The 20,771-nt window shown below is 41.7% G+C and overlaps 1 protein-coding gene across 1 annotated transcript in view; it reads right to left on the bottom strand.

Annotated features, from left to right (window-relative positions):
* LOC139376911 (zinc finger protein 804B-like) overlaps nt 1-20,771 on the bottom strand; it is a 48,907-nt gene that overhangs the window by 8,860 nt on the left and 19,276 nt on the right. The window contains exons 2-3 of the mRNA XM_071119908.1: nt 13,127-13,138; nt 4,796-4,921 (exon numbers count right to left, since the gene is read on the bottom strand). Of these exons, the coding sequence (XP_070976009.1) occupies nt 4,796-4,921; nt 13,127-13,138 (138 nt within the window). The remainder of the gene's footprint in view (nt 1-4,795; nt 4,922-13,126; nt 13,139-20,771) is intronic.

Here is a 20,771-nt window from a genome sequence, read left to right as displayed (position 1 = left end):
GAGCGTGAAAGTGTGTCTGAGTGAGTGTGTGTGTATGTGGCGTCAATATGCATGTGCTTGTGTATGTGTGTGTTGGAGTGTCAGTGTAGTGTGTGTGAGTGTGTGGGTATAGTCCAGTGAGTATGCATAGAGCCGGTGAAAGGTAGCCAATGCAAATAGTCCAAGTAGCATGTTCCGCAGTCTTATTGCTTGAGGGTTAGAAGCGGATCAATAGCCTTTTGGTCCCAAACTTGAAGCTCCAGTAGCGCTTGCCATGCGGTAACAGAGAGAACAGTCTATGACTTGGGTGGCTGAATTCTTTGACAATTTGTATGGCCTTCCTCTGACACCGCCTGCTATAGTGGACCTGGATGGCAGGCTCGGCCCCAGTAATGTACTGGGTCGTATGCACTACACTCTGTTGCGCCTTACGGTCGGATGCCAAGCAGTTCCCGTACCAAGCGGTGATGCAGCTAGTCAAGACCCTCTCAATCTGGCAGCTGTATAATTGTTTGAGGATTTGAGGGCCCATGCCAAAATTTGTTCAGCCTCCTGAGGGAGAAATGGCGTAGTTGTGCCCTCTTTACGACTGTATTGGTGTGTTTGGACCATGATAGGTCCTTAGTGTGGTGGACACCGAGGAACTTGAAGCTCTCGACCCAATCCACTACAGCCCATTCAATGTGAATGGGGGCGTGCTCGCCCCTCCGTTTCTTGTAGTCCATGATCAGCTCCTTTGTCTTGCTGACATTGAGGGAGAGGTTGTTGTCTCGGCACCACACTGACCTCCTCCCTATAGGTTGTGTCATCGTTGTCGGTGATCAGGCCTACCAGCGTTGTGCCGTTGGCAATCTTAATTATGGTGTTGGTGTCGTGTGGGGCCCTGTGTTGAGGGTCAGCGTGGTGGATGTTGTTGCCTACCTTCACCATCTGGGGTCAGGAAGTCCAGGATCCAGTTGCAGGGGAAGGTGTTCAGTCCCATGGTCCTTAGCTTAGTGATGAGCTTGAAGGCACTATGGTCTTCAATGCTGAACTGTAGTCAATGAACAGCATTCTCACGTATTCTTAGCTCGTCTGGTAGGCTTGGGTCACTAGGCAGCTCATGGCTGGGTTTCCCTTTGTAATACATGATAGTTTGCAAGCCCTATCACATCCGACGAGCGTCAGAGCTAGTATAGTAGGATTTGATCTTAGTCCTGAATTGATGCTTTGCCTGTTTGATGGTTTGTCCGAGGGCGTAGCAGGATTTCTTATACGCATCTGGATTAGTGTCCCGCTCTAGACTTTAGCTCAGTGTATTTTAGTTTGTAAGTAGGAATCAGGAGAATATAGTTATGGTCAGATTTGCCAAATGGAGGGTGAGTTTGTATGTGTCTCTGTGTGTGGAGTAAAGGTGATCTAGAGTTTTTGCACCTCTAGTTGCACAGGTGAAATGTTGGTAGACATAAGGTAAGACAGATTTCATTTTTCCTGCATTAAAATCATTGGCCTCTAGGAGCGACACCTCTGGGTGAGAATTTTCGTGTTTGCTTAGGGCCCTATACAGCTCGTTGAGTGCGGACTTAGTGCCAGCATTGGTTTGTGGTGGTAAGTAGAGGGCTATGAAAATTATAGATGAAAACTCTCTCGGTAAATAGTATCCTCTACAGCTTAAATAGTATCATCTACAGATATTCTAACTAATGCGAGCAGAACCTCGAGACCTCCTTAGTATTAGAGACCACACACCAGCTCTTGTTAACAAAGACACCCCCCCCCCCCGAGTTTATCCCACGCTGCCGTTCTGTCCTTCCGATGTATAGAAAAAACAGCTAGATTAAAATTTTCCATGTCCTTGTTCAGCCACAACTCAGAGAAACATAGGATATTACAGTTCTTCAGATCACGTTGATAAGATTGTCTTGAAAGGAGCTCCTCCAGTTTATTCTCCAGTGATTGCTGGTTCGAGGGAAGAGGTGGTTTACCCACTCGCCGATGTTGTCTTGTCAGGCATCCCGCACGCTGGCCTTTATAGCACCGCCTTTTCCATTTTTGAGTGTCGGATTTGGGCCTGGTCCAGGATGAGCAGTATGTCATTCGACCCGACTCATTGAAGTAGAAATCCTCATCCAAATTGATGTTAGTGATCGTTGTTCTGATGTCCGAAAGCTCTTTTCAGTCATAGGAAATGATGGCGGAAACATTATGTACAAAAGAAGTTAAGATCAGCGCAAAAAAAACCACACAAAATAGCACAATTGGTCAGGATCCGGTAAAACAGCTGCTATTCCCTCCATCACCATAGGCCTGGAAAAAAGCACTAGAAAATAAGAGGTAAGGAGTGGAGAGGAAGGGTAATGACTCAACTTCAACAGTGAAGAGGCAACTCCGGGATGCTTCTTGGCAGATTTCCTCTGTCCAGTGTCTGGCCAATTCCATAAAAAATAAGCTGTTTCCAGCTACAATAGTCATTTACAACATTAACAATATCTACACTGTATTTCTGATCAATTTGATGTTATTTTAATGAACAAAAAAATGGCTTTTCTTTCAAAAACAAGGACATTTATAAGTGATCCCAAACTTTTAAATGGTAGTGTATATATATATATATATATATATTTATTATTTATTATTCATTATTATTATTTGTAAAAAAATAAAATCTGAACATTAACCATGTGTGTTCTCTTGTTTTTTAAATATTATTTTTATCTCATTGACTAATTTATCAAGACCAGTCCCCATGCTGGTCTCAGAGCAGCGCGAAACGGTGCTGAAATAGTTGACCACATGTCATTCAGTGACATTTATTCCCATAGTAATTAGTTTTGGATCCATAACAAAATATTCACCTGCATTACAATTACAATGCAGGGTTAATGATAAATGTATATATTTGTAGGGCTTGATGCATTTTTTTGTTGGGGCAAATCTGGTTTCAGTCTCGGTAAGATGGATTCACTGATGGTTGAAGATGATCATCGATCGGCAAAGGCAATCAACATCGCTCTAATCATCGTCAGAAGACAGTTGAAGAAACTTGTGTGGACCGGTATTAAGGAAAGCACAAATACTATCAACGATGGTTGATCCCACGTTTTGTGGTTTCATGAGGTTTGGAGTTAGAAACGTCAAACTTTAGAGTACTTAATACATTGTAAGTTGTGGGGGGGTCACACCTACAGAGGTCGAACTACTACCTTTTCTAATGGTTGAAGAGACTTTTGTCCTGCTAATAGCCCATCCTAGAAACGTTGTTTGCAGAACAACCTGCTACGCTTGTTTTCTCTCCCTGCTTTTAGATGGAGAGAAACCAAAATCCCACGGTGAAAACATGTTTTCAAAAGGCCTCCAGGGCCAACAGAGAAGTTCCTTACTTTCCCCCACCTTCCACTTGCCTCTTCCATTTATTCCCATAGTATTTCGTTATGGTTTGCAATGCAAATGAGGGCACAAACTGGGTCAAGACGCCAGCACAGTAAGTAGACCTTTATGTAGTAAAATACTTTAACATAAACAAGACCTACAACACTTTTAACAGCACAGTACTCAACACTAGTTCGGCTCATGTCGCCTACGGTAGGCCTACAGTATATCTACAAATATTTTTAAAATCTCTACATGTAGGTTTCCTGATTTAAACCCGATCGAACTTGTTGCAACTAAAATGTATTTTAAATAATCATCTGCATGTTTGCCTGGCATGGATTGTGACTCCATCTCGTTCCTCGCCCTCTTCAACTCTACCAATACCGCCTGACTCTCGCCAATGACGTGACTCTCCGCCAAGAATTACATTTAGATGATTGGAGGATTCTAAATTCATATCTAAGGGGTATTTTCCATTAGGGCAAGTCTGGTCTGTGAGAATATCTAAGGGGCTTTTATATAATAATAATGCATGGTTAATAATAATAATAATAATCACTTTGTTTAAAAAAGAATGATATTTTGGAGATTATTTTGTTTCAAAAAACTGAAAGTGAGCGATTGTAATCTGAATAAATTGGAAAAAAGCCATTCTTGAACATGGGTGAGACATTCTTACTAATTTGTAAATAAAGCCAGTTTGTTATTTAGAATTATTTATTTCTGTTTTTAGAGGAAGAGAAACCAAAAGCCCACCAAGATTTTTTGGGGGAAAATCTTCAGTCCACATGTCAAGTGAAATTTCTCTCTTAACTCCAGGACCACCGACAGTTTTTGTTGTTGTTGTCTGATGCAGGACTCTAGTGCCAGAGGAGACTCTCAGACTGAAAACACCTCCATTAATTGCCACAGTTTAGACTACCGATAGATCAGCATGCTAACCCTCCTTGTGATAGTGTGGTGCGATACAGAATGCCACCATCTACCACAAATGGTCGCGGCATAAAAGAACAACAGCACGGAATCAGTGTGCAACGTGTTTTTGTAGTGTTATACAATCCCAACATGTTTATTTCACTACCCCTGACAAGGAAGAACGGACGTGTCTTTTTTCCTGAAAGGATGTTAAAAGAAGAACAGACGTGTCTTTATAGCGGCAGCCTCTGAATCACAAACAGAACAGCCAGCACAAATAGGCTACATTAACTAGTCTCTACATTACAGCTCGGAAACTGGTGTGTGTCTTTATGTGTGTGTGTGTAGCTCGTTTCATGTCTTTGCCGCTGGTGATAACGAGCCTTAACTCTGGGCTGCTGTAATTCATGTTCAGAACAATGACAACTAAGCAACAGCTTTATGTTTATTTTACGTTTCTCTATGTAGGATGAGACTGGAAGACTTGGTTTGTGTGTGTGTGAGGAGAGGGGAGGTTTTGCGTGTTTTTGTTTTTGTGTGTGTTTGTTACCTGTCTGTGTGCGTGGTCGTAGGAGTTGATGTGGTTGTCATACTCTTGGTGTCTCAGGTACTGTTTCTCACACAGCTGGCAGAAGAAACTCGACTTCCCATCATCCTCCACTGTACCTGCTGCACTCTCACCATCATCCTATAGAGAGAGAGAGAGCGAAAGAGAGAGAGAGACAGAGGGACAGAGAGAGAACATTTGTGGAAAGATAGAGATGGAGAGGGAGATAAAGAGAGAAGGTGTAGAAAATGGGAAAGAGAGATGTTAGTTATGCTGTCGCAGATGTCAACTCCAGATGTTCTGTCCTCAGTGGGGTTTATGGAAAGCAGCAGGGTGGAGTGGGACAATTTCATCCTTCATAACACTACGTTAAACCTTCATAACGCTACATTAGATCTTCATGTCACTACGTTAAAGCAGACTTGTGTTGGTGTGGTTGATCTTGATCTAAGAGAGAAGACATAGGCCAGCTTAGGATATAATCAAAAACTTCTCACCCGCCCACCCCCTCACACACACACCCAGTCATGCGTCTAGAGTAACTTGACGTGAGTGGGTTTTCTCAGCGGCCACCCCTTAGGACACAAACAGCTGTCTATGTGTGGGTGTGTTGGTGTGTGGGTGGGGGTGTGTCAGTGTGTTCACGCTCTGCAGCAGAATGTAATTTCCCTGAGGCTCGGAGCTGCCAATAAACACTACTGAATCCTGCTCTACCCTGACATGATGGGAATTTAATTTGAGTCTCTCTCTCCCTCTCTCTTGCATTCCCTCTCTCTCTGTGCCCCTTTCTCCATTTCTGCCCATTCTGTCCCCCTGTTTCCCGCTCCTCTTCCCATTACCTCTGCCTGTTTCCTCTACACTTCCGCACCCGTCTCTGCTTCCCTCCCCTCTTCCCCCTCTTTCTTATTCTCTCTCATTTTCTTCTGTAAGCTCTAGGTCATACAGTGACAGACTCCATCGGCCCCAATTTCCTCAGTAATATGCTTGAGCCAAGGAAAAGAGAAAGGAGGGAGGGGTGCTGATGGAGGACAACACAAAGGGAGGGAGGGAGTAGTAGAGAGGGGGTGTTTGTGTTCAGGTAACATTAGAGCATTGAAAATGTCAAAGTGACACTAATCTTTAGAGGCTGGACATGCAGAGTTATAAAAAGGTGTGTGTGTACTGTATGTGGATGTATGTGTGTATTTTTGTGCACTTGAGTGTGTGTGAGTGAGTGTGTACACTTGCATGTTTGTGTGTGTGTGTGTGTGAGTGAGGTGAGTGAGTGAGTGAGTGAGTGAGTGAGTGAGTGAGTGAGTGAGTGAGTGAGTGAATGTGAAAGCCCTCAGAAGAGAGAAATTATGATATTTTTGAGTCCGGGTTTTGGAAAGTAATCACTTAGCATATGGCCACGCTTGGTAAAGTCAAATCACCTCTTTCTAGGCTGTTTTGACATTTCACCCTCTTCCTCTGAGCTAGGCATCTCTCCCAAGTGGAACATCAGCAGAAATGTGTCCATTGAAGTGATTGAGCAAATCTGGCCACATAATAATATGGTGATAGAACTTGGACAGAAATAAATTCAAGTTGGTTTGGGGCTTTAACATCTGCCCAAGGATTTCTTTGGACACTCAAGTTAGTATGCTAAGCTAATGAGAGGCTGCTGAAAATACCTACATTGGTTGGAGTCCCTGTACTAAAACTCATTATTCTTCCTCGTTTTGGAAGAAACAAGCCTGAAACCTTGAACAAAGACTACTGACACCTAGTGGAAGCCATAGGAATTGCACACTGGGAGCTATATATATATTTTTTCCTATACGTTCCATTGGAAGAGCATGGGCTCTCGCAAAAAAAAAACAATTCCGGTAGGGATTTCTCCTACCATATCTATTGTGTTATAGTCTCCTACATTATCTTAACATTTCTACAAACTTCAGAGTGTTTTCTTTTTCCGATGGTACCAATTATATGCATATCCTGGTTTCAGGGCCTGAGCAACAGGCAGTTTACTTTGGGCATGTCAGTCAGCCGGAAATTGAGAAAAATAGACCCTAGCCTGAAGAAGTTTGTAAGCTCAGTCAGTCCAACAAGCAGGAGGCTTATCTCCCTTATCTCCACTGCCAATTCTCCAAACAATGTGCGTGCTTGTTTGTTTGTATCTGTCTCCTAAGCACCTCCTCACACCTCTCTCGTCTGTCTGAGAAATTATGTTGAACCAGGGTGGTGTGCGTGTGTGCGTGTGTGTGTGCCGTTTGTTCAAAATCAAATCCAAATGAAAGTTTATTGATTGCAGACACAGATTTTCAGATGTTATCACAGGTGCAGTGAAAGGCTTGTGTTTATAGCTCAAATAGTGCAGTAATACCAAGCAATAAAAAATATACAAACACATAATCCCCCCCATGTCATATATATATATACAGTGCCTTGCGAAAGTATTCGGCCCCCTTGAACTTTGCGACCTTTTGCCACATTTCAGGCTTCAAACATAAAGATATAAAACTGATAGAGACATACCCCAAGCGACTTACAGCTGTAATCGCAGCAAAAGGTGGCGCTACAAAGTATTAACTTAAGGGGGCTGAATAATTTTGCACGCCCAATTTTTCAGTTTTTGATTTGTTAAAAAAGTTTGAAATATCCAATAAATGTCGTTCCACTTTATGATTGTGTCCCACTTGTTGTTGATTCTTCACAAAAAAATACAGTTTTATATCTTTATGTTTGAAGCCTGAAATGTGGCAAAAGGTTGCAAAGTTCAAGGGGGCCGAATACTTTCGCAAGGCACTGTATATATATATATATATATATATATATATATATATATATATATATATACTGCTCAAAAAGATTAAGGGAACACTTAAACAACACAATGTAACTCCAAGTCAATCACACTTCTGTGAAATCAAACTGTCCACTTAGGAAGCAAAACTGATTGACAATACATTTCACATGCTGTTGTGCAAATGGAATAGACAACAAGTGGAAATTATAGGCAATTAGCAAGACACCCCCAATAAAGGAGTGGTTCTGCAGGTGGTGACCACAGACCACTTCTCAGTTCCTATGCTTCCTGGCTGATGTTTTGGTCAATTTTGAATGCTGGCGATGCTTTCACTCTAGTGGTAGCATGAGATGGAGTCTACAACCCACACAAGTGGCTCAGGTAGTGCAGCTCACCAGGATGGCACATCAATGCGAGCTGTGGCAAGAAGGTTTGCTCTGTCTGTCAGCGTAGTGTGCAGAGCATGGAGGCGCTACCAGGAGATAGGCCAGTACATCAGGAGACATGGAGGAGGCCGTAGGAGGGCAACAACCCAGCAGCAGGACCGCTACCTCCGCCTTTGTGCAAGGAGGAGCACTGCCAGAGCCCTGCAAAATGACCTCCAGCAGGCCGTCTGCTCAAACGGTCAGAAACAGACTCCATGAGGGTGGTATGAGGGCCCGACGTCCACAGGTGGGGGTTGTGCTTACAGCCCAACACCGTGCAGGACGTTTGGCATTTGCCAGAGAACACCAAGATTGGTAAATTCGCCGCTGGCGCCCTGTGCTCTTCACAGATGAAAGCAGGTTCACACTGAGCACATGTGACAGACGTGACAGAGTCTGGAGACGCCGTGGAGAACGTTTTGCTGCCTGCAACATCCTCCAGCATGACCGGTTTGGCGGTGGGTCAGTCATGGTGTGGGGTGGCATTTCACAGCCCTCCATGTGCTTGCCAGAGGTAGCCTGAGTGCCTTTAGGTACCGAGATGAGATCCTCAGACCCCTTGTGAGACCATATGCTGGTGTGGTTGGCCCTGGGTTCCTCCTAATGCAAGACAATGCTAGACCTCATGTGGCTGGAGTGTGTCAGCAGTTCCTGCAAGAGGAAGGCATTGATGCTATGGACTGGCCAGCCCGTTCCCCAGACCTGAATCCAATTGAGCACATCTGGGACATCATGTCTCGCTCCATCCACCCCGCTGCACCACAGACTGTCCAGGAGTTGGCGGATGCTTTAGTCCAGGTCTGGGAGGAGATCCCTCAGGAGACCATCCGCCACCTCATCAGGAGCATGCCCAGGCGTTGTAGGGAGGTCATACAGGCACGTGGAAGCCACACACACTACTGAGCCTCATTTTGACTTGTTTTAAGGACATTACATCAAAGTTGGATCAGCCTGTAGTGTGGTTTTACACTTTAATTTTGAGGGTGACTCCAAATCCAGACCTCCATGGGTTGATAAATTTGATTTCCATTGATAATTTTTGTGTGATTTTATTGTCAGCACATTCAACTATGTAAAGAAAAAAGTATTTAATAAGAATATTTCATTCATTCAGATCTAGGATGTGTTATTTTAGTGTTCCCTTTATTTTTTTTGAGCAGTGTATATACAAATAATGGTGTGTATAGTGCCAGAACACTGCTGACAGCTCCTGTACATGTATCACTATTTTTCTGCGGTACACTCAAATTAGATGTTTTATTTTACATTATACGGTACACCTACAGTACACACACACCTCAGTTTGCCTCTGCTCCCTGCTGTAAAGTCTGCTTCCAACTCTCACTCTCAAACATGTATATCCCCAGAACACAGCTCACTTTCCAGCTTACACTCTCAAATACCTAGATCCCCTGAACGCAGCTCACTCTTCAGATCCCAATCTCCTTAATTCTGATCACCTGTTCACACACCTGTATGTCATTATCACACACTATTTGGTTCAGTTCTTTGCACCCCATCACTGTGAGGTATTGTTTGTTTTGTGACACACGTGTTTCTGAGCTGGTTTTTCCCGTGATTTACTCCCGTGTATGATAGTTTATGCCTGCCTCACTAATGACGCCTTTTGCCTATTCCCTGCCTGTACCTTAGCCCATCGGATTTCCTGTTATCAACCTATAGCCTGATCTCCTGGATGACGTTATTAGCCTTTTCCCTGCCTGTACTGTTGCCTTGTTGGAACCCCTGTGTATGATCTTCTGCCTGCCCCTGGACCCAGCTACCTGCCTCCTCCTGTGGTCCTTTACAATAAACACCTGCTACACCCTGCGCTTGAAACTAGCTCTCTGTCTACCATCGTGTTCATTACACCTGCGAGTAGCCATCCCCAGACACACACACTCTGACAAGTTGACGTCTCGTCACTAAATTCATCCAGATGTCAATTTGCTGCTGCAGCGTAAACCTGTTTATAAATTATTTAAAAAAAAATCCAGTCCCCACAAAAAACGCAACAAAGTGCCAATGCAAGGCCCTAACTCTGCCATTCAGAAACTTATTCCAGTGTCTGCCTGCCAGCTGAAAACCTTTACATGTGTGCGTGCATGCGTGTGTAGGCTTCCTGTCCCTCCCCCTCTGAAGCATAGGTTACTGTAGCCTACTGATGTTACAAGCGTGATTCAGAAATTAGAGAGAGATTTTTAATTACAGAGAATGGATTAACTTTTTCAATGCTAGTTAATTAAGGATACTATAGTTATCAGTTTCCACATTGGATTTATTAACTACAAAAAGGTAAGACAAGTTGTTTTTTTATTCTGGTGCCCTTCTGCACACACAATTTGTTAGCCAGCTGGTTAGCTCTGGTCCAACATTAAGCCAAATATCTGAAGTTCAAAGACATTCAAAGTACCTCGATAGAAGCCACTCCTCGGTAGGTATAATTCTATGGGCCTAATTCAGATAATGCATGTCATAACAAAATGGCCAGTGGTTTCAGTTGTACAACTGACTAGGTATCTTTCCCTTTCCCTTTTCTTTCAAGCTAAACCTCCTCCTTGGCTCCTCCACCCTCTCTCGCTCTCTCCCCACCCGCAAAATGTCAGTGGTATCTCGCACCCTACACTTGTCTGTCCATCGCGCATGCAAACAACCAAACATCGCCCTTCTATATCCGCCCTGATTGGTGAAGTAATTTAATGTTGAAATGAAAAAAGCTAAATGAAAAAAAATGATTTCAGGGGTTTGTATTATATTTTTGGGTATTTATTATGGATCCCGCTACTGTTCCTGGGGTTGAGCAAAATGAAGGCAGTTATACAATTTTAAACACATTTCACTAAACATTAAGTGTGTGCCTTCTGGCCAATACTCTACTAACACATATCTACAGCCAAAATCCATGTGTGTGTAGTGCGTATGATATCATGTGTGCATGCATGTGTCTGTGCCTATGTGTGTCTCTTCACAGTCCCCACTGTTCCCTAAGGTGTATTGATATGTATATTATTAATGTTAGCTCTCAGTGTACATTTAAGGGCCAGCTGTGCTGCCCTGTTCTGGGACAGTTGTTAAGTCTCTCTTTGTGGCACCTGACCACACGACTGGATAGTAGTCCAGGTGAGACAAAATTAGGGCCTGCCTTGTTGATAGAGATAAGAAGGCAGAGTAGTGCTTTATTATGGACAGACCTCTCCCCATCTTAGCTACTGTTGCATCAATATGTTTTGGCCATGACAGTTACTCCAAGGTTACTCCAAGCAGTTTAGTCTCCTCAACTTGCTCAATTTCCACATTATTCATTACACTATTTGTTTAGGGTTTAGTGAATGATTTGTTCCAAATACAATGCTTTTAGTTTTCAAAAAATATTTAGGACTATCTTACTGCTGGCCACCCATTCTGAAACTGACTACAGCTCTTTGTTAAGTGTTGCAGTGATTTCGCTTGTTTTGAGACACCAGCATATAGGTCATTAGGTCATTAGTAGGTCATAGGTCATTAGTAAAGATTGAAAAAAGTAAGGGGCCTAGACAGCTGCCCTGGGTAATGCCTAACTAACTAGATTATGTTGGAGAGGCTTCCATTAAAGAACACCCTCTGTGTTCTATTAGAAATGTAACTCTCAATCCACAATATAGCAGGGGATGTAAAGCCATAACACAGTTTTTTCCAACAGCAGATTATGATTGATAATGTCAAAAGCTGCACTGAAGTCTAAAAAACAGCTCCCACAGTCTTTTTATTATCAATTTCTCTCAGCCAATCATCAGTCATTTGCGTAAGTTGAATGCCCTTCCCTATAAGCGTGCTGAACATCTTTTGTTAATTTGTATTGCTTTACTGGGAGGTTTATCAAAGGTAGACATCATATTTATTTTTGAGCTGATAGTGCAGGGTGAGCTACATTGGACTTCCTACTAGGGCAAACCGCCTCAGTTCAAACAGTAGATCTCAGGTTCATAGGCACATGATAACTACATACAATAGGATTGTAGGAGGCATTCAGAGGCATTCAGGGGAGTAAGAGTAGAATTGACAGAGGCATTCAGGGGAATGACAGAGGCATTCAGGGGGAGTAAGAGGTACATAAATGAGGTTACTTACATTATGACTGCCAACGGCCCTGGGACAATGTACATTTGCAGCAGCGCTACGTTGTCGGTAGGGATTATCTGAGCAGGGCTTGGGTCACAATTATGACACAGACACATCTTTGTTCCCGCCTGTCATTTCTGTTAGACATGTTGGACACGCTTTGAGTGGTTTACATGCATGTTATGCGTGATTATGTCTGTGCTATAGACTGAGGTGACAGCTTAATTTTCTACTCCTCTGCTGTTCTCTCCTCTCCTCTCTCCCCCTATCCTCTCCTCTTCTCTCATCTCCTATCCTCTCCTTTCATTGTGCCTGGTCACATAGAGTTTATCATATGGTCCAACCTTTAAAACAAATCTGTTTTGGCTAGCCACAGCAGTCAACTAGCTAGCTAGCTAAGTAGCTGTTTAGCTTTCCAGCACATGCACTAATTAGTTTGTAAACAATAACAAGCTAGTTAGCTTCCACATGTTCTTGTCAAACTGTCAATATAATAGCTAACAGGCAACACAATATGCCAAATAAGAATCTAAAAAACACTTGAGGGCAAATAAATTAGATTTGACCATTCAGATACGAATTGCATGGCCAGAAATCAGATTTGTATGTGGCTTGAAATATCAGATTCCATGTGCTTTTTGGCTGTTCAGACTGCAGCAAAAAGAACAGATTCGAATCAGTTTTTATTTTATTTTATTTGAGTCACTTCAAACTGTCAATGTGAACAAGGCTTTAGTGAAGGAGGCTCACAGAGAGACATCTGTACTTCTGATACAGTAGGTAGGGTAGGCTAATATATTCCGAGACTCTTAATTGCATCTGTGTGAAGGGTATATTCATAATTTTGTAGATCAACTCCTATAATTGCTATCCTGCCTTAATGACGGGAAATACTGTACACACACACACACACACACACACACACACCCACACACACACTCACACACACACACACAGTGGTGTAAAGTACTTATGTCAAAATACTAAAAGTAAGGTATCTGTTCTTTACCATTTTATATTTTTAACAACTTTTACTTCTACTTCACTACATTCCTAAATATTTTCTCTGACACTCAAAATTACTTGTTACAATTTGAATGCTTAGCAGGACAGGAAAATGGTCCAATTCACACACTTATCAAGAGAACATCCGTGGTCATCCATACTACCTCTGATCTGGCGGACTCAATAAACATACATACTTTGTTTGGAAATGATGTCTGACTGTTGGAGATAGCCCCTGGCTATCCATAAATAAATAAAAACAAGAAAATTATGCTGTCTGGTTTGCTCAATTTAAGGAATTTTAAATGATTTATACTTTTACTTTTGATGCTTAAGTACAGTGCCTTGCGAAAGTATTCGGCCCCCTTGAACTTTGCGACCTTTTGCCACATTTCAGGCTTCAAACATAAAGATATAAAACTGTATTTTTTTGTGAAGAATCAACAACAAGTGGGACACAATCATGAAGTGGAACGACATTTATTGGATATTTCAAACTTTTTTAACAAATCAAAAACTGAAAAATTGGGCGTGCAAAATTATTCAGCCCCTTTAATTTCAGTGCAGCAAACTCTCTCCAGAAGTTCCGTGAGGATCTCTGAATGATCCAATGTTGACCTAAATGACTAATGATGATAAATACAATCCACCTGTGTGTAATCAAGTCTCCGTATAAATGCACCTGCACTCTGATAGTCTCAGAGGTTCGTTAAAAGCGCAGAGAGCATCATGAAGAACAAGGAACACACCAGGCCCGAGATACTGTTGTGAAGAAGTTTAAAGCCGGATTTGGATACAAAAAGATTTCCCAAGCTTTAAACATCCCAAGGAGCACTGTGCAAGCGATAATATTGAAATGGAAGGAGTATCAGACCACTGCAAATCTACCAAGACCTGGCCGTCCCTCTAAACTTTCAGCTCATACAAGGATAAGACTGATCAGAGATGCAGCCAAGAGGCCCATGATCACTCTAGATGAACTGCAGAGATCTACAGCTGAGGTGGGAGACTCTGTCCATAGGACAACAATCAGTCGTATATTGCACAAATCTGGCCTTTATGGAAGAGTGGCAAGAAGAAAGCCATTTCTTAAAGATATCCATAAAAAGTGTTGTTTAAAGTTTGCCACAAGCCACCTGGGAGACACACCAAACATGTGGAAGAAGGTGCTCTGGTCAGATGAAACCAAAATTGAACTTTTTGGCAACAATGCAAAACGTTATGTTTGGCTTAAAAGCAACACAGCTCATCACCATGAACACACCATCCCCACTGTCAAACATGGTGGTGGCAGCATCATGGTTTGGGCCTGCTTTTCTTCAGCAAGGACAGGGAAGATGGTTAAAATTGATGGGAAGATGGATGGAGCCAAATACAGGACCATTCTGGAAGAAAAACTGATGGAGTCTGCAAAAGACCTGAGACTGGGACGGAGACTTGTCTTCCAACAAGACAATGATCCAAAACATAAAGCAAAATCTACAATGGAATGGTTCAAAAATAAACATATCCAGGTGTTAGAATGGCCAAGTCAAAGTCCAGACCTGAATCCAATCGAGAATCTGTGGAAAGAACTGAAAACTGCTGTTCACAAATGCTCTCCATCCAACCTCACTGAGCTCGAGCTGTTTTGCAAGGAGGAATGGGAAAAAATTTCAGTCTCTCGATGTGCAAAACTGATAGAGACATACCCCAAGCGACTAACAGCTGTAATCGCAGCAAAAGGTGGCGCTAAAAAGTATTAACTTAAGGGGGCTGAATAATTTTGCACGCCCAATTTTTCAGTTTTCGATAAGTTTGAAATATCCAATAAATGTCGTTCCACTTCATGATTGTGTCCCACTTGTTGTTGATTCTTCACAAAAAAATACAGTTTTATATCTTTATGTTTGAAGCCTGAAATGTGGCAAAAGGTCGCAAAGTTCAAGGGGGCCGAATACTTTCGCAAGGTACTGTATATTTAAAACCGAATACTTTTAGACTTTTACACAAGCAGTATTTAGAAGCTTCTGATAGGCTAATTGACATCATTTGATTCAATTGTAGGTGTACCTGTGGATGTATTTCAAGGCCTACCTTCAAACTCAGTGCCTCTTTGCTTGACATCATGGGAAAATCAAATGAAATCAGCCAAGACTTAAGAAAAAAATGGTAGACCTCCACATGTCTGGTTCATCCTTGGGAGCAATTTCTAAACGCCTTAAGGTACCACGTTCATCTGTACAAACAATAGTACGCAAGTATAAACCCCATGGGACCACACAGCCGTCATATCGCTCAGGAAGGAGACGCGTTCTGTCTCCTAGAGATGAACGTACTTTGGTGCGAAAAGTGCAAATCAATCCCAGAACAACAGCAAAGGACCTATCTATATCCACAGTAAAATGAGTCCTAAATCGATATAACCTGTAAGTCTGCTCAGCAAGGAAGAAACCACTACTCCTTTACCGCCATAAAAAAGCCAGACTTTGGTTTGCAACTGCACATGGGGACAAAGATCATACTTTTTGGAGAAATATGATGAAACAAAAATTGATGTTTGGCCATACTGACCATCGTTATGTTTGGAAGATAAAGGGGAGGCTTGCAGGCTGAAGAACACCATCCCAACCGTGAAGCACGGGGGTGGCAGCATCATGTTGTGGGGGTGCTTTGCTGCAGGAGGGACTGGTGCACTTCACAAAATAGATGGCATCCTGAAGAGGGAAAATTATGTGGATATATTGAAGCAACATCTCAAGACATCAGTCAGGAAGTTAATGCTTGGTCGCAAATGGGTCTTCCAAATGGACAATGACCCCAAGCATACTTCCAAAGTTGTGGCAAAATGGCTTAAGGACAACACAGTCAAGGTATTGGAGTGGCCATCACAAAGCCCTGACCTCAATCCTATAGAAAATTTGTGGGCAGAACTGAAAAAGCATGTGTGAGCAAGGAGGCCTACAAACCTGACTCAGTTACACCAGCTCTGTCAGGAGGAATGGGCCAAAATTCACCCAACTTATTGTGGGAAGCTTGTGGAAGGCTACCCAAAATGTTTGACCCAAGTTAAACAATTTAAAGACAATGCTACCAAATACTAATTGAGTGTATGTAAACTTCTGACCCACTGGGAATGTGATGAACGAAATAAAGCTGAAATAAATCATTCTCTCTATATAAATAATGTATTGACTGTATGAATGATGCAGGATGGAGACGTACCTACCATAAAACCAACAGCCAAAAGAAATTAAAACTAGATGTAGCTCTGGCCAAAAACACAGATCTGTTAAAACTAGATACTGATGTTTTGCCATCATAGTAAAGGCTGAAAGTACAGATCTGAGAATACTGCAGCCCTGGCAACGAACATAGATATGTAAAAAGATTATTGGATGCTGGAGCATTTCCAGATGGAACAATTGTGTAGCTCTGGACCCTGGACTGTGTATAGGGAGAGAGAGAGAGGCATCTGATGCAGTGTGACCTATCACATCCAGATTGGATGGGAATGAAAAGGAGATGCGTAACACACACACACAGCATCGGCAAGAACAAAACATGTTCCTCTCATCTAAGAGTCATAAATCAATGATCAATTCAATCAAATAATCAATTAACCATGGATCAATAATTAATGACCTGTCCATCACCCAGCTCAGTCCTTTATACCCTGGCCAGAGAATCAGTCAACAGATTCCTCTCTCTCTCTCTGTATCTCTCTCTCTTTCTATCTATCTGCCTTTCTGTTCCATTCTCCTTTATTTTATCATCGTTCATCAAACATTCTTTCTTTCTCCTCTTTCCCACCATCTATAGGATTATTGTACTGAGTGAACTATAGCGTTTTACATAAGGCCTTTCTAGTTGAACAGAGTCACAGCAGCTACACAGAGAGGACATAAAGGACAGTTCCAGACAGACAAAGAACAGTACAACTGCTACAGTCAGATCCCAAAGAGAGATGGAGAGAGCAGATAGGTAGATGACGGAAGGACTATCTGCACTGACCCTTTTGACTCATCACATACTCTGCTGCTACTGTTTATATTCTATCCTGTTGCCTAGTCACTTTACCCCTACCTACAGTATATGTATAGTACCAGTCAAAAGTTTGGACACACATGCTCCATTCAAGGGTTTTTCATTATTTGTTTTACTATTTTCTGCATTGTAGAATAATAGTGAAGACTTCAACACTTGGAAATAACACATATGGAATCATGTAGTAACCAAAAAAGTGTTAAAGAAATCAAAATATATTTGAGATTTGAGATTCTTCAAAGTAGCCACCCTTTACCTTGATGAAAGCTTTGCACACTCTTGGCATTCTCTCAACCAGCTTCATGAGGTAGTCACTTGGAATGCATTTCAATTAACAGGTGTGCCTTATTAAAATATAATTAGTGGAATTTCTTTCCTTCTTAACGCATTTGAGACAATCATTGTTTTGACAAGGTAGGGTTGGTATACAGAAGATAGCCCTATTTGGTAAAATACCAAGTTCATATTATGGCAAGAACAGCTCAAAAAAGCAAATAAAAACGACCATCCATTACTTTCAGACATGAAGGTCAGTCAATCCTGAACATTTCAAGAACTTAAAAAAAAAGTAAATACAGTTGCAAAAACCATCAAGCACTATGATGAAAGCACTGGCTCTCATGAGGATCGCCACAGGAAAGAAAGACCCAGAGTTACCTCTGCTGCAGTGGATAAATTCACTAGATTTACCAGTCTCAGAAATTGCAACCCAAATAAATGCTTCACAGAGTTCAATTAACAGACACATCACAACATCAACTGTTCAGAGGAGACTGCCTGAATCAGGCCTTTATGGTTGAATTACTGCAAAGAAACCACTACTAAAGGACACCAATAAGAAGAGACTTGCTTGGGCCAAGAAACACGAGCAATGGACATTAGACCGGTGGAAATCTGTCCTTTGGTCTGATGACTCCAAATTTGAGATTGTTGGTTCCAACCGCCGTGTCTTTGTGAGACGCAGAGTAGGTGAATGGATGGTCTCTACGTGTGTGGTTCCCACCGTGAAGCATGGATGAGGAGGTGTGATGGTGTGGGGGTGCTTTGATGGTGACACTGTCAGTGATTTATTTAGATTTTCAGGCACACTTACAGTAACCAGCATGGCTACCACAGCATTGTGTAGCGATACGCCATCCCATCTGGTTTGCGCTTAGTGGGACTATCATTTGTTTTTCAACAGGACAATGACCCAAAACACACCTCCGGTCTGTGTAAGGGCTGTGTGATGGAGTGCTGCATCAGATGACCTGGCCTCCACAATCACCCGACCTCAACCCAATTGAGATGGTTTGGGATGAGTTGGACCGCAGAGTGAAGGAAAAGCAGCCAACAAGTGCTCAGCATATGTAGGAACTCCTTCGAGACTGTTGGAAAAGCATTCCCCATGAAGCTGGTTGAGAGAATGCCAAGCGTGTGCAAAGCTGTCATCAAGGCAAAGGCAGGCTACTTTGAAGAATCTTAAATATAAAATATATTTTGATTTGTTTAACACTTTTTTGGTTACTACATGATTCCACATGTGTTATTTCATAGTTTTGATGTCTTCACTATTATTCTACAATGTAGAAAATAGTAAAAATAAAGAAAACCCTTGAATGAGTAGGTGTGTCCAAACTTTTGACAGGTACTGTATGTCATAAATTGCTATAACTGTTCCTGCATATTGCTGTGTAAACTCACCATGAGAAAAAAACCTGTTGTTTTGAATACAAGCCATGTGCACTTATTTACTATATTGAGAGACTTTTGACTGGTACTGCACATCTCCACCTCAATTACCTCGTAGACCTGCACATCGACTCGGTACTGATACCCCGTGCACAGTTGAAGTCGGAAGTTTACATACACTTGGGTTGGAGTCATTAAAAATTGTTTTTCAACCACTCCTCAAATTTCTTGTTAAAAACTTCTTAGGGCTGAGATCCCGCTAACGGGATTGATATGACAACAGCCAGTGAAAGTGCAGGGCGCCAAATTCAAAACAACAGAAATCCCTAAATTAAACTTTCTCAAACATAGAAGTATTTCACACCATTTTGAAGATACACTTCTTGTTAATCCCACCACAGTGTCCTATTTCAAATAGGCTTTACAGCGAAAGCACCACAAACGATTATGTTAGGTCAGAGCCAAGTCACAGAAAAACACAGCCATTTTTCCAGCCAAAGAGAGGAGTCACAAAAATCAGAAATATAGATAGAATTAATCACTAACCTTTGATGATCTTCATCAGATGACACTCATAGGACTTCATGTTACACAATACATGTATGTTTTGTTCGATGAAGTTCATATTTATATCAAAACATTTCAGTAAACATTTGCGCGGTATGTTCAACAGTTCCAAAAACATCTGGTGATTTTGCAGAGAGCCACATGAATTTACAGAAATTCTCATAATAAATGTTGATGAAAATACAAGTGTTATGCATGGCATTTTAGATACACTTCTTCTTAATGCAACCGCTGTGTCAGATTTCAAAAAAGCTTTACGGGAAAAGCAAACCATGCAATAATCTGAGTACGGCGCTCAGAAACCAAACAAGCCAAAAAGATATCCGCCATATTGTGCAGTTAACAGAAGTCAGAAATAACATTAAAAATATTCACTTACATTTGATGATCTTCATCAGAATGCACTCCCAGGAATCGCAGTTCCACAATAAATGTTTGTTTTGTTCGATAATGTCCATCATTTATGTCCAAATAGCTACTTTTGTTAGCGCGTTTTGTAAACAAATCCAAAGTCACGAAGAGCATTCACTATGTCAAAAAGTTCCGTTACAGTCCGTAGAAACATGTCAAACGATGTATAGAATCAATCTTTAGGATGTTTTTAACATAAATCTTCAATAATGTTCCAACCAGAGAATTCCTTTATCTGTAGAAAAGCACTCTGCCAGACCACTGACTCAAAGAGCCCTTATGAGCCCCTCCTTTACAGTAGAAGCCTCAAACAAGTTTCCAAAGACTGTTGACATCTAGTGGAAGCCTTAGGAAGTTCAACATGACCAATATCCCACTGTATCTTCAATAGGGAATGAGTTGAAAAACGACCAACCTCAGATTTCCCACTTCCTGGTTGGATGTCTTCTCAGGTTTTTGCCTGCCGTATGAGTTCTGTTATACTCACAGACATCATTCACAGTTTTAGAATCTTCAGAGTGTTTTCTATCCAAATATACTAATAATATGCATATATTAGCAACTGGGACTGAGTAGCAGGTAGTTTACTCAGGGCACCTTATTCATCCAAGCTACTCAATACTGCCCCCAGCCATAAGATGTTTTAACAAACTATATTTTTGGCAAGTCAGTTAGGACATCTACTTTGTGCATGACACACACACATTTTTCGTGTAATTCATTATATCACAATTCCAGTGGGTCAGATGTTTACATACACTAAGTTGACTGTGCCTTTAAACAGCTTGGAAATTTAGAAGCTTTAGAAGATTCTGATAGGCTAATTGACATAATTTGAGTCAATTGGAGGTGTACCTGTGGATGTATTTTAAGGCATACCTTCAAACTCAGTGCCTCTTTGCTTGACATCATGGGAAAATCAAATGAAAACAGCCAAGACTTCAGAAAAAAATGGTAGATCTCCACATGTCTGGTTCATCCTTGGGAGCAATTTCCAAACGCCTGA

The sequence above is a fragment of the Oncorhynchus clarkii genome, chromosome 2 (assembly GCF_045791955.1).
Source record: "Oncorhynchus clarkii lewisi isolate Uvic-CL-2024 chromosome 2, UVic_Ocla_1.0, whole genome shotgun sequence".
NCBI classification, from domain to species: domain Eukaryota; kingdom Metazoa; phylum Chordata; class Actinopteri; order Salmoniformes; family Salmonidae; genus Oncorhynchus; species Oncorhynchus clarkii.
This window is presented reverse-complemented; position numbering and strand designations above follow the sequence as displayed.